Raw genomic sequence first — 12,671 nt, 5'->3', positions numbered from 1 at the left:
ATAGATGAAAAAAAGGAGCTCAGAGAGGCCAAGCGACTTGCTCAAAGCCACACAGTAAATGGCAGAGTCAGATCTGAAAGCCAGGTCTTTGGGCCTCAACTCTCAGATTCTTCCATCTACACTCAGATGGTTCTCAGCATGTCCTCACCACATGGTACATGGACAACAGTTAGCGGTGATGGGGAGGAAGACCTGAGACTACCAGGGTTTTGAAGGTCAAATGCAGTCATTGTATCTGCTCTGCAACTAAAGCTGCATCTTAGAATCCTGGAACCTTGAAAGTTAATAATCTTCAGACTTCCTTGGCTGGAATCGATCCTGAGGTCAGGCAGCTCAGCTGCAGCCACCCCATAAATCCCTCCCTGAATCTTCCTTCTAATCACAACCACCAACGTTTTGTACAGTTTACAAGCTGCTTTCCACAAACCCTACATCTTCATCCAAACATGCAAGGTCACCCAGCCTTTGTTTGAATAACTCAAGTGACAGCAAGCTCACTCTCTTCTCCGTAGCAGCCCCTATCATCTGATGGAGAGGCAGCTGCCCCATTTACACTTTCCCGGCTTGGGCCCCAGGGCAGGCCTCTAGCAACAGGAGATCAGCCACCACCAGTGAGGCCTTCCTTCCATGGTAGACAGGTCCCAGGGCCCCCAGCACTGGGAGATGAACCCAAGCAGGGCCCCACCAGACTTGGGACTCAACCCAGGTAGCATGTAATCTGCAGGGGACACACTGGGGATCTAAAGTCCTCTCCTGGTAACTCAGTTTGTGCATCTTGGAAGCAAAGAGGCCCAGAGGGGCAGGAAACACGTCAAAAGTGCAATACACTCTTGGGACACCTGGGTGGCTCAGTTGGTTAAGCGTCCAACTTTGGCTCAGGTCATGATCTTACAGTCCGTGAGTCTGAGACCCGTGTTGGGCCCTCTGGTGCCAGCGCAGAGCCCGCCTGAGATCCTCTGACCACCCCCTTCCCCTCCCTTGCTGGTTCTCTCTCTCAAAACAAATATACTTTAAAAACAAACAAACAAACAAAAAACAGAGCATAATACACTCTTACTCCAAGCCCTGGCTGTCTGGAGAACCGGCTCAGGGACCCAGAGCAAGTGCCTTCCTCTCTCTGGCCACAGTTAACCCATCTGTAGAATGAACAAAACACCTCCCATGACAGCCACTACACTTAATGGTCCACATGCCCAGTCTCTAGATTTTCATCTCGCCTCTGTGAGATTGGCACCTGGATCAAACAAAGCTCTAGAGGGACCAACCCAAAGTGCACGCGGCAAGAACTGCACAGTTTGGCCCTGCTCACCTCGCCGCCCAACCTCCTCCCTCTCTCCAGTCTCTGTACTATCCCTCGAAGTCAACACACTTTTTCCCACTTCCTTCAGCCCGGAATGTTCTTATCTAGGTCCTATTCAGCTGACTGCATGTCACCCTCCAGTCCTTGGCCTCCCTGAAGGCCCCCAGCCCCACTGAGAACATGATGGGTGCCTCTGGAAACGTGTCACACACCACTGGGAAACAGCAGTGATCACAACTGCCCTCATCTGAGGCAGGCACTCCAGAGGTGTTTGCAAACATTATCTCCTTTAACCCTTAAGGTTGGAAGATGTGGGATATACTTTTTTACAATGAGGAAACTGAGGTCTGGAGATAGTAAGTAACTTGCCCGAGTTCACACAGCCAGGAAGCCACAGACCCCGGATCCAATAGTAGCCTGAGGTCTGCGCATGAAGCCTGCAGTACTGAATGAATGATGGAAACGTGGTCTAGTGTCAGCCTAGGCAATGGGAGGTGCCCAGCCAGGCCCTGGCCCCTGTGAGACCTTGGGCTCAACCCCCAGCCTTCTGGGATTACTGCCCACCTTAAGAGTCACAGCTGGCCCAGGCAGACTCCAGAGCTTTGCCTGATGACTTCCTGGGACAGGAACCCACAGGGGTTGGTACACAAGGAGATTCTGAGGCAAAGCTCCATGGCCCATCTCCCTCGCCAGGACAAACAGTGTGGGCAGGAAGCAGGAGTAAGGAGCTCAGGGTGTGAGTTCAGAGCAGCTTAGGCAGGCAGTGCCAGAAGCAGCTCAGGGCACCAAGAGGGCAGGACCAGGCCTTTTTCTCGGTTGTCTCTGTTCCACCCACCCTCCACTTGTCCTCTCCTCACTACGGGCTTCTGAACACTGTGAGAGCTGACTGAACGAACCTTCAATTGTCAACAGTGAACGGCGCCTTTGGGAAGACTTACCCTCCCATTTAATAGATGAGAAGGCTGAGACCTGGCTTGGGGAAAGATGAGAGGCTGAAGGGGTGGATTATGCTGATTCAGACAGGCCCTGTCCTTTTATTCTACAAGTATTTACTGAACACATGCTGCAGAGGAGACACAGTTGAGCAAGACCCCAAAAGTCTAATGAGAGAGAAACCTATTGGGCCAAAGCTAAGTGTTCCCAGGCAGACATAAATCAGCAGAGTGATGTTGATTCTGTGGCTCTTGGCCAGGGTGCTCTGGATATGGTGCCAGGCCATCAACTGATGAGAGTAGTAGGTAACATTTCAGCCTCTTCCAAAACCATGCTCAGCCAGTGGTGGGAAAGCCCATGAAGCTTTCAGTCTTCCCAGCCAAGGCCAGCACATTCTATAAAGCTGCTACAGTACCAAGCAGTGGGCACACAGAGACTGGCCAGCACCCAGTAGGTGCACATGTTCACTGAAAGGGTGAAGGCAAGATAGGTCTGCTCTCCGGGGAAGCGCTCAGGTGCCCCAGATGCTCAGAGGGAAGGCGGCTTTCAGATGGACAGCTTCCCTCCTCTCACCAGGAACATGGGAAGGCCAAGGGCACTGGCCATGAGGGGCCAGTGGGGACCTCTGTGTACCGGGCAGACAAGAGCAGAAGACAACATCCTGGGATTTAGGAAGCTGCCTCTGAACCAGTTCTCCCACGACATCATCCTCCCAGGCTGCGGGACCGTTAGACTGGGCGGAAGTCGGACTCTAGCCAAGGGGATGTTCCCAGATGTCATGCTTTCAAATGGGACCCACCCTGAAAGGCAGGCGGGGACAGGCCTGAAGCAAGGAAAGCCCTGGGTAAAGACTCAGCATGGTGTTCTGGCCTCTCCTTGGCAGGGGACAGCCATGGGTTTCCCTGGCAGAAGTGCACACCGATACCTGTCCCGGAAAAGAGAGCCACCCAAGGCCTAGCTTCTGGCCTGCGGGTGGGGGGGTTCTAAGCAGCTGAAGGACAGAGGTTCAGCCCCTCACTGGCTACCCACCCCTCACCCCAAGTAATGCATCCAGGCATCTTCCAAAGCAGTTTTCTCATGCCTCCCTCCCTCCAAAATCAGGGCCCTTTGGCCAGTCTCGTCATCTAGGGTCCTCCTCAGGAGACGGTTTCCCAGACAAAAAAGGGAGGCAAGGTGTGTGGGAGCCCCAGGGTAGTCTCCGAGGATTCAGGCCCCCTTTCCCAGCGGCTTCAGTGGGACGGTGGGCCTGCTGGTGCCTCAGGCCCCTGGGGCCGTCACAACCCGCACCTCCCGGGGCCTCCCTCTTCCGCCCCCCACCAGCGCCCCCACCTTGAGATAGTCGTTCTCCGAGCGTAGCTCCTCCAGCTCCCGCACGAAGCCGCCGGGCCCACAGTCCAGCATCTCCTCGGTGAGGTCGGAGAAGGCGAGCGAGGCACTGAGTGGCAGGCGGCTGCTGCCCACCGACGACGCGGCCACCGACGGCTCATCGGGGGAGGCGGGCGGCCGCGGGGGCTGCTGTGCTGGCGGCGCGGACTGGGGCGGCTGCCCGGTGCGGGCCCCCGCCGGGCCCCCGGCCGCGGACTCGGCGTCGCTGCTCAGCGCCAGCTCCAGGCCCAGCAAGCGCGCCTCCTCCGACGCGCAGTCCGACACCTCCGAGCTGCTGTCGGTGAGGCTGGGCGGCGGGGGCGGCGGTCGCGGCCCGGTGCCCGGGCGCGGGCGGCCCTTGGCGCGAACCCCGGTGCGGACCCCGGCCACTCGCGTCCCCGCGCTCCGCGCCCCGGGCGCCACTGCGCGCCCCTTCTTGTCGGGCCGCGCGGAGGACGCGGCGCTGCAGGCGGCTGCGGCGCCGGGGCCTGGGCCTCGGCGGCCCTTGGCCAGAGACCAGCCGGCCACGTCCTTGGGCCGGGCCGGCGACGGCGCGCGGTGGCTCTTCTTCCTCTCCGGGGCGGGCGCGGGCGGGGGACCGCAGCCCCGGGCCGGGGGCTCCCCCACCGGCACCTCCATCGCGGCCTCCCTTGGCCTCAGCGAGCGGCGCGCATGGCCCGGGCCCACCCGGCCTCCGCGCCCCTGGGGAGGGTCCCGGCGCCGCTCCGGGCCCTCGGACCGCGGCTCCTCTCGGCCCACCTCAGCCCCGGGGCTGCGCTCTGGCCCCGACCCCCGCCGCACCGGCTCTCCGCTGCCCTGAGCTCGGAGAGAGCGGCCCGATCGCCTCCAGGCGCCCCGGCTGCGGCTCCGGCTCCGCCCGGCGCCCGCCCCCTCGGCCTCGCCGCGCCCCCGGAGTGCGCCCGGGACTCGGCTGCCTGCGCGCCGATCGCTCCCTCGGGCTCCGAGTCCGGCAGCGGCCCGGGCCCCGGCTCCGCCCGGCGCGGCCCGCCCCCCGCGCAGCCCCGCCAGCTCCCCGCCCAGCCGCCTCGGCTCGGGGGCGCGCGGCTCCGCGAACAAAAGGCGGACGCGGCGGGAGCGGCAGGGAGGGACACAGGCTGCGAGCGAGGGAGGGATCTGCGAGGCAACAGCGACCCCCTCGAGGGTCAGGCGGGCCTGGGCTGCCGCGGCCCGGGCTCCGTCCTCCTCCGCTCTGCCGCCGCCCCCTCCCCTGCCCGCCTGGGGAACGCACCCGGCCGAGTCTCCCCTGCGCCCAGCGTCCGGGCAGGGGCCGCGGGAGCGGCGAGCGAGGGGACTCCCAGGCAGAGGCCGGGCGGACCTCAGATCGCAGGAGCCAGCATCCATATACACCGCCGGTGCCTCGCCCCTCGCGGCTGTGCGGAGCGTGCGCGGACTCCGCCCCCCTCAACCTTGCAAAGCGAGACCAATTATCCCATTGTACAGATGCGTAAACTGAAGTCTAGGGAAGACACGCGATTAGCGCGAAGTCATCGGCGGAGCTGGGATGGAACGCAAACCTCACACCTTCAGGGCGTGCTCTGGTTCTTAGACCTCCGCTTCCCTCTTACAGACGTAGGGACCGTGGAGCCCTAGGTGCACGCCCAGCTCTGTACACCTTGACAAGCGGGAATCTCAGACATACTCCCTCCAACCCCGGCCCGCTTTCAGGCTCTGCACGGCTAAAATGGAGGCTGCCCACTATGAGGTGTCAGACCAGCGATGCTTTGGGAGTAGGTTCTGACCCCGGTAGGGGCTGGCACGGACTGAGGACAATTACCCTGATCCCCACACGTTTCTCCCCAGGGCAACCGGGACAACCCGGGACAGCCCGGGAGCACTGGCTCTGGTGGTTTCCTTTCTTTCCTTCCAGGGCTGTGCTTCTGGCCCTGTTGTAGATTTTCCTGTGTCGATCACACCTTCCCCGCCTCCTTCCCCTCCCCCGCTCCTTGCGGCTGCTACTCCTGGTGGAGCCACCGCCCGGCCCAGGCAGTTTTAAGTCTTTCGGCTGGCTGCCCCCGGGTGGGCACCCACCCCTCAGAGAGGCACCCCCTTGTCACCTGGAGAGGGGGGCAGGGTTGTGTTTACCTCTCTGCATCCTCTTCTTCCCACCCCATCCCCGTTCCTGCCTTCCCTCCTTTCCTTCCACCTCCTCTCCTGCCCCCCATCCCCCCACTCCCCCAATTCTGTTTCTTCACCTCCCCTGCCCTTGACACTCAGGTGGCACCAGGTCTGCTTCTTCGCTTCTATCCCACGTCCCTAACAGCAGTGAGTACTGGGGTATGCCTTCTCACCTGAGGCATGGCTTCGCCCTGATCTACATATGTCCGTGTGTGTGTGTGTGTGTGTGTGTGTGTGTGCCCCCTCCGCCCTCAGATTTTTCCTCCAAGTGGCCCCACAGAGACACATGGAGCAGGGCCACCTAGCAAGTTCTCTGCAAAGTATTCCTACTCCCTCCTGACAAGGCACAGCTCCCCTGTTCCCACTGACCGTCCACTCACCTAGTCCATAGGCACCAAATAGGACAATGAGTGGACTTGTCCTTGGTACATTCCTGACCTCATGGAGCTTAGAGTATGGGGGGGAGATGGGCCACAATTGATTCATTACATAAAATACCCCTAGGTGGTATTGTGTGGCACAGGGGCAAAGCCTTCCCACCTCCTGGGCCTCAGAGTCCCCACCTGGTCTAGTGTGAGGGTCCTTTCAGCTCTGATGCCTCCATTTCTTGTAAGCTGGTCATTTTCTGGCACAAAGATGCTATAGAGTTCTTAGAGATGGTTTATCTTCTCTGTGTTTCCATTTCTCCTCTATGCATTATGTAGGTCTGGAGATGTTGGATGGTGTGAATGCAGGCAGGTGACATGCTAGACCCAGGCCAGCTTAGCCACTCCTGACACACCTGTGGCCACACTGGTGGCCCTGAGATTAGAGTGGCCTGGATCTTCCCACTTGGACCTGGGCCCAAGTCCTGGCTCTACCACATATCCTGCTTGGGTCCCTGATGGCTGAGAAGCAGGCTGAGGGCCCTCCCTGCTCCGAAGTTCTTTGGATTTGAGGAGCCATGAATCTACAGTGTAGCCCCAGCAACATGGCCCTGGTGGGGAGGGCTCCAGAGGTGGTGTGGGGCCTAGGAAGGGGCTCTGGACTCAGACTTAGTTCAGACCAGAAAAACCTGGACTTGCTGGGAGTCCAGAATTGGTGACATGCCGGCAGGGAGACTGTCTGTCTGCAGCTTCCTGACCGTCGGGCACTCACTTATGCCGGGCTCCCCGCTCAGCACTTCAGTAGAGGATCTCGGAAAGGCTAGGAGCTTCTGGTGGCTGATTGCATTTTCCAAAAATAGGCACAGCAATACGCAGCCCATCCAATCCCTCCTTTTAAGTGCGGCATTGACACTCTTACAGTTGAGCCACGGGATCTATATTCTCTCCCCTTTAACCTGAGTAGGCCTTTGTGACCTCCTCAACCAATAGAGAATGGCAAAAGTGATACCGGGACTTCCAAGGCTGGCTCCTAAAAGACAATTTGGCGCTCTCTCATGCGCTCGTGCTTGCCCTCTCTCTCTCAGTCCACTCACCTCAGAACCCAGCTACCACATTGGGAGGAAGCCCAAGCCTCGTGGAGAGGTTAATGAAGGTGTTCCAGCCAGCAACTCCAGCTCAGGTCCCTGCTAGCCACCAGACATGGGAGAGAGTGAACCTTCAGATGATCCAGCCCCCAGCCTTAGAGCTGTCCCAGCCAACGCCAAGTAGAGCAGAAATGAGCAGTCCCAAACTGCAAAATAAATATTGTTGTTTTAAGCCACTGGGTTTTGGGGTAGTTTGTTACGCGGCCATGGATAACTGGAATGCTTGTCCAAGGTCACATAGCTTGGAAGTGGCAGAGCTGAGACTGACTGGAACCCAGGGTCATCCGACTTCAGAGTCTGTTGTGCCACACTAATGGGTGATGTTCAGCTCGGACACACAGTGTATGATGCCTAAAGTTCTACTCGAGACGGAATGAAGCATCAAATGATTATAAGAATTATATATCAGATTGTAAGAAATGATGCTGGTTACCCAGTAGAAAAATCAGTTTATTTCCTCCCATTCGAGGTGCTGAATTGATGAAACTGAATGGAGACTAAATCCTGGAAGGGATCAAAGAGGAGGTGATTTTTTTTGTAACGAAAGGGTTTTTGTTTTTTTTTTTTTCATTATACAAATTATGAAAGAAACAAGTCACTGGCTGAGGGAAAATTAGAGGAATTAATAGGAGAAACTGCTTTAAATAGTGTAGTCAGGGAGGCCTTGCTGAGGAGGTGATATTTAAACTGAGTTATTAGAAAAAAAAAAAAAAAGCCTTGGGCTTCTGGGTGGTTCAGTCAGTTGAGCTTCCAATTCTTGATTTTGGCTCAGGTCATGATCCATGCTGAGTGTGGAGCCTGCTTAGGATTCTCTCTCTCTCTCTCTCTCTCTCTCTCTCTCTCTCTTTTTTCTCTCTCTCTCTCTCTCACTCCCTCTGCCCCTCTCCCCTGCTTGTATGCTCTTTTTCTCTCTAAAATTAAAACTTAAATTAAAAATTAAATTAAATTCAGGGTGCCTGGGTGGCTCAGTTGGTTAAGCGTCCAACTTCGGCTCAGGTCATGATCTCATGGTTCATGGGTTTGAGCCCCACGTCGGGCTCTGTGCTGACAGCTCAGAGCCTGGAGCCTGCTACAGATTCTGTGTCTCCCTCTCTCTCTCCCCTCTCCTGCTTGTGCTCTCTCTCTCTCTTAAAGGTAAATAAACATTTAAAAAAATTTTTAATTAAATTAAATCAAAATTAAAAAAAATTTAAAGCCCTAAAAATTAGGCTGCTCATGGTTCATTAGTTCAAGCCCTGCATTGGGCTCGCAGCTGCCAGCATGGAGCCCTCTTAGGATCCTCTGTTCCCCTTTCTTCTGCCCCTCCCCTGCTTGCACTCTCTTTCTCAAAATTAAATAAACATGTGTATTTAAATAAATATGTGTATAAATACATTTTACACTGAGTTGTTCAAAGAGCCAGAGTAAGAGAATTCAGACAGAGGAAACAGCCAGGGCAAAGACTCTGGAAGAGGGACAAGCTTGATAGGTGTTTAAGGAAGTGAGAAGGTCAATGTGACTAGACTTGATGGGTGATGGACAGTAAAGGACAAGTTAAAGTTGGAGAAGAGCCAAGGCATGTCTCATTGGAGACTCTAAGCAGGGGCATGATAGAATCTAATTTGTGTTTTAAACAGATCACTCTACTTGGTCTGGAGTCATGAAGAGTTATCAGCATTTGGACAATATTTAAATCCATGGGACCAGGTGAGGTCATGTTGGGAGAGCATCTATAGAGAGAAGAAAAACTGGCTCACAAGCAGGAAGTTAAAAATTCCTGTTTCTAGGGGCACCTGGGTGGCTCAGTCGATTGAGCATCCAACTTTGGCTCGGGTCATGATCTCACAGTTTGTGGATTCCAGCCCTGTGTGGGGGCTCTGTGCTGTCTTTTGGATCCTCTGTCCCCCTCTCTCTCTGCCCCTCTCCTGCCCTCACTCTCTCTCTCTCAAAAGTAAATAAAACATTAAAAAAAAAAAAAAAAAAGAATTGCTAGTCTAGAACATGGGTAAAAGGAAAAAGCCAGAGAGGGAGCAGCCAGTGAGGTAGGAGAGAACGGGCAGCAATGTGTTGTCCGGAGGCCCAGACACTAGACCAGACTGTCAAGTGGCGGAGAAGCTGGAGGAAGAGGAGAGCAGAAGAGTGCTCCCTGCACAGCACGACTCAGAGGCTGCTGGGGACCTCGCCAAGAGCAGGGGTGGTGGGGGCAGAAGCCCAGGGGAGTGGACTGAAGAGTGAACAGGACACGGAGGCAGAATGCAGGAGGAAGAGAGATGGAGCAGTGGGGGAGGGACTGTCGCATGAGATGGAGAGAGAGAGAGAGGCAGAGAGAACAGACAAGCGAGAGATGGACGCAGCCGGGATGGAAAAGGGGAGACAGACGGATCCAGTGATAGGGGCCTGGCTTCTGAACGGAGCGAGGGCCTTTAGAGATGGATGAGATGCAGGGGCTTCTGTCCGGAAGGTGAGGGGACGGCTGGCAGCTGGCTTCTGTTTTCTCGGTGGAGAATTAAGTCGCCAGGTGAGAGTGAGGAGACCGAGGAGGGCACAGACCTAGATCTCAGAGAACAGAAATCAGATTTCCCAGGACACGCGAGGGGGTGTGTCAGGCCATCGTAGGAAGCTAACTGAGGTTCAAAGTGAAGCCAGTCTGTGCAGCGAACATGGGGAGTTTTCTAGAAGGGACCCCGATCATTTTTCTCCTAAAGTCCTCAGGTGTATTTCGCATCGCTGAAACCACGCGGCACGTCCTCCCTGCCTTTTTTCACTTAACAGGATCATGATATCACGGTTCATTAGTTCAAGCCCTGCATTGGGCTCGCAGCTATCAGCATGGAGCCCTCTTGGGATCCTCTGTCCCCCTCTCTTCTGCCCCTCCCCTCTCCTGCTCCTCAGGACAGCAGAGGCATTTCCCCACTCATTTACAAACTCTTTGCAAACATTACTTTTAATACTTAGAAAAAATCCACAGAGTGGATGTTCCAAGGGTCACTTAACCTTTCCCCCTTTTTTCTGGACATTCAAATTGTTTCCTGGCAAGGATATCAGAGTTCTGAAAGAGGCGGCGTGTGGTCTGGAAAAGAAAGGAAAAGGCAAGCTTGGAGGCAGGGCTGGGATGTCTGGCACTCTGGCACCGAGAATCCCATCAAGAAGCTTTTAGGGGCCTCTTATTGGCAACTGGTGCTCCTGACAGGTCACATGCTAGGTTTTCCAGGACATGAGGACAAAGAATGGGACAGCAAGGCGAATCTCACTGGCTTCTCAAAGTGCCCAGTGCCCAGTGGTTCGGGTATGCAGCATGGGGGAAATAAGGTTGGGAGAGCCAGACATGTGACCCCTGAACCATTTATAGTTTAAACACATATTGCAACAGCCATGTTTGAGGTAGCAACAGGCCCCTTCACTTGCCTGTTTTCCCCATAATACAAGTCTGTTCTTCATCCCCCCCTTCCTGGAGGGGGCATTGTCCCAGGAGACCTGATAGGAACTCAAGTCCCCTCCACAAAGCCCAGCAGAGGGGATCTCTTTCAGCTGTGTGAGAATGAAGTGGGCCACCTGAGCCAGTGGGCTCACCCACCCAGTAGAGGCCAGGAGACCACTTGGTGGAGATACTTTCCAGGGGATACTGCCCTGGCTGGAGACTGCTTGTTCTGGGGTCAGCTGAAGCCACTTCCAACTTGGGGTTCTGAGATTCAACAACACAGCATTCACTGAATCCTACTGTGAGCCAGGGACAGAAAGGCAGCCCACGTGGACAAAGCACCTACTGTGTGCCAAGCACTGGGCTTCCCATGCGTGATCTCACCTACTTTCACAACAGGCCACTGAGGAAAGAATCACCACCCTATCTGAGATCGGGGAGTATCAGGGCAGAGCCCTACAACATGGGGTGATGGATGGAGAATCCCACAGCATTGCCTTTTCTTATAGCGTCTGTACCCAATAAAGATAGGTTCCTAGTGGTGGGCTTCAGGCATAGGTGTGGTAAGAGGAGTTTACGAGCCAAGAAGTTCAGTGTCCTCCCTCTCTTTGGGCTGGTGAGGGCAGAGCTGGGGCCAGAGGGTGACAAGGTCTTGTTTGTGTGTGTTTATGGGATTTGAGTTTCTGATGGACGATAATCACTGCCAGGCTTCCCAACTGGAACGGGAGCGGGCACAGGGCCAGGACCTGCCGCCCTCTGGGGAGGTATAAGAGCCGGGGAGGAGGGCCTCGAGCCCGACTGGGGCAGACGTGCCAGCCACTGCTGGGGGACCAGGGTGCCGAGCTAAAGCTGCTTCGGACAGACTTCCGAGTGGAAGAGTTGGTTCTGGAAGTGGCCCTCTGTCTGGGGAGAGTCTGGGAGATGCACTAAGGAAACCATCGGACAGCTGGACAGGCTGGTGGAGGTTGCCAGAAGCCAAGGTTCTGCAGCGTGAGTACACTCTTCCACAGTTCCTGCCGTTTTCTTCCCCACTGAGCGACTTCTTCCACACACTGAGTGATGGAGTGACGATCTGTCCCAGAGGAGCCCAGGTGGAGCCTAAGTGGCCACTTGTCTGGAATTTGAGCCCTGGACTTCTCAGAGGCAGTGTGGGGGAAAGGCAATAAGCACTGTCATTTACCCAGTGCTATGAAACACCAGCCACTGTGGCTTATCTCACCAAATCGGTAATGGAGGCTGGGCTCAGCATCCTAGTTCTTGGGGGAGCGGGGTGCAGAGAGAAAATCCCAAGCAGGCTCCACGTTCAGCACGGAGCCCGACACGGGGCTTCATCTCACGACCCTGAGATCATGACCCGAGCTGAGATCAAGAGTTGGACGCTTAACCGACTGAGCCACCCAGACGCCCCAGCATCCTAGTTCCTCGGGCATTATCTTCATTTACTCTTACAACAGCCCTGTGTGGTGGATATTAGTATTTCACAGGAGACCGAAGCACAGAGATGTTAAGTAACTTGCCCAGGGTCACACAGCAAGTAAGTGGCAAAACCAGGATTTGAACTCCCTGACTCGAGAGCCTGTACTTGTAACCTCTGTGTTATACTATTGTGTGGCTGTGCTAAGTCTCTTCCCTTTCTGAGTGGTAATTTCTTTATCTGTGATTGATGATCAGAAATACGTTACCCTGAGCTTCCCTAAAGATGCCTTGAGATGGGTCGGCTTTAAGCACTGGGAAGCCTTGTTGGAAACATTATCAAGAACTCAGTGCATGCCCTTTGACTCAGCGGTCAACTTTTGAAATTTATCATAAAGGATATAATCAGATTTATGAACAGGGAATTTCATTACAGTTTTGCTTATAATTACAGAAAATTCGAAGTAAACAAAATGTCCAACAGTTGAGGAATGAATGATATGTATCCTATGATAAAATAATATGTAACCATTAAAAATCGTGTGTTCAAGAGGTACTGAATGTCATTGGAAAATTCTCATTTGTTAAGTGGAAAAGCCACTTCATAAAATTATACA

General features: G+C 55.0%; 1 protein-coding gene across 4 annotated transcripts in view; it reads right to left on the bottom strand.

Moving 5' to 3' along the window:
- Positions 1–4,619, bottom strand: part of SOGA1 (suppressor of glucose, autophagy associated 1) — a 71,512-nt gene extending 66,893 nt beyond the window's left edge. For 2 of the 4 annotated variants that reach the window (XM_053890272.1, XM_053890273.1), the window contains exon 1: positions 3,563–4,619. In XM_053890272.1, coding sequence (XP_053746247.1) covers positions 3,563–4,237 — 675 coding nt within the window. In that variant the 5' untranslated portion in view covers positions 4,238–4,619. The remainder of the gene's footprint in view (positions 1–3,562) is intronic. The other 2 variants (XM_053890274.1, XM_053890271.1) reach the window with 2 other exon arrangements.
- Between the last annotated feature and the right edge of the window lie 8,052 nt (positions 4,620–12,671).

This window comes from Panthera pardus, unplaced genomic scaffold (assembly GCF_024362965.1).
Source record: "Panthera pardus isolate Hobbes unplaced genomic scaffold, ASM2436296v1 HiC_scaffold_25, whole genome shotgun sequence".
Lineage (NCBI taxonomy): Eukaryota > Metazoa > Chordata > Mammalia > Carnivora > Felidae > Panthera > Panthera pardus.
This window is presented reverse-complemented; position numbering and strand designations above follow the sequence as displayed.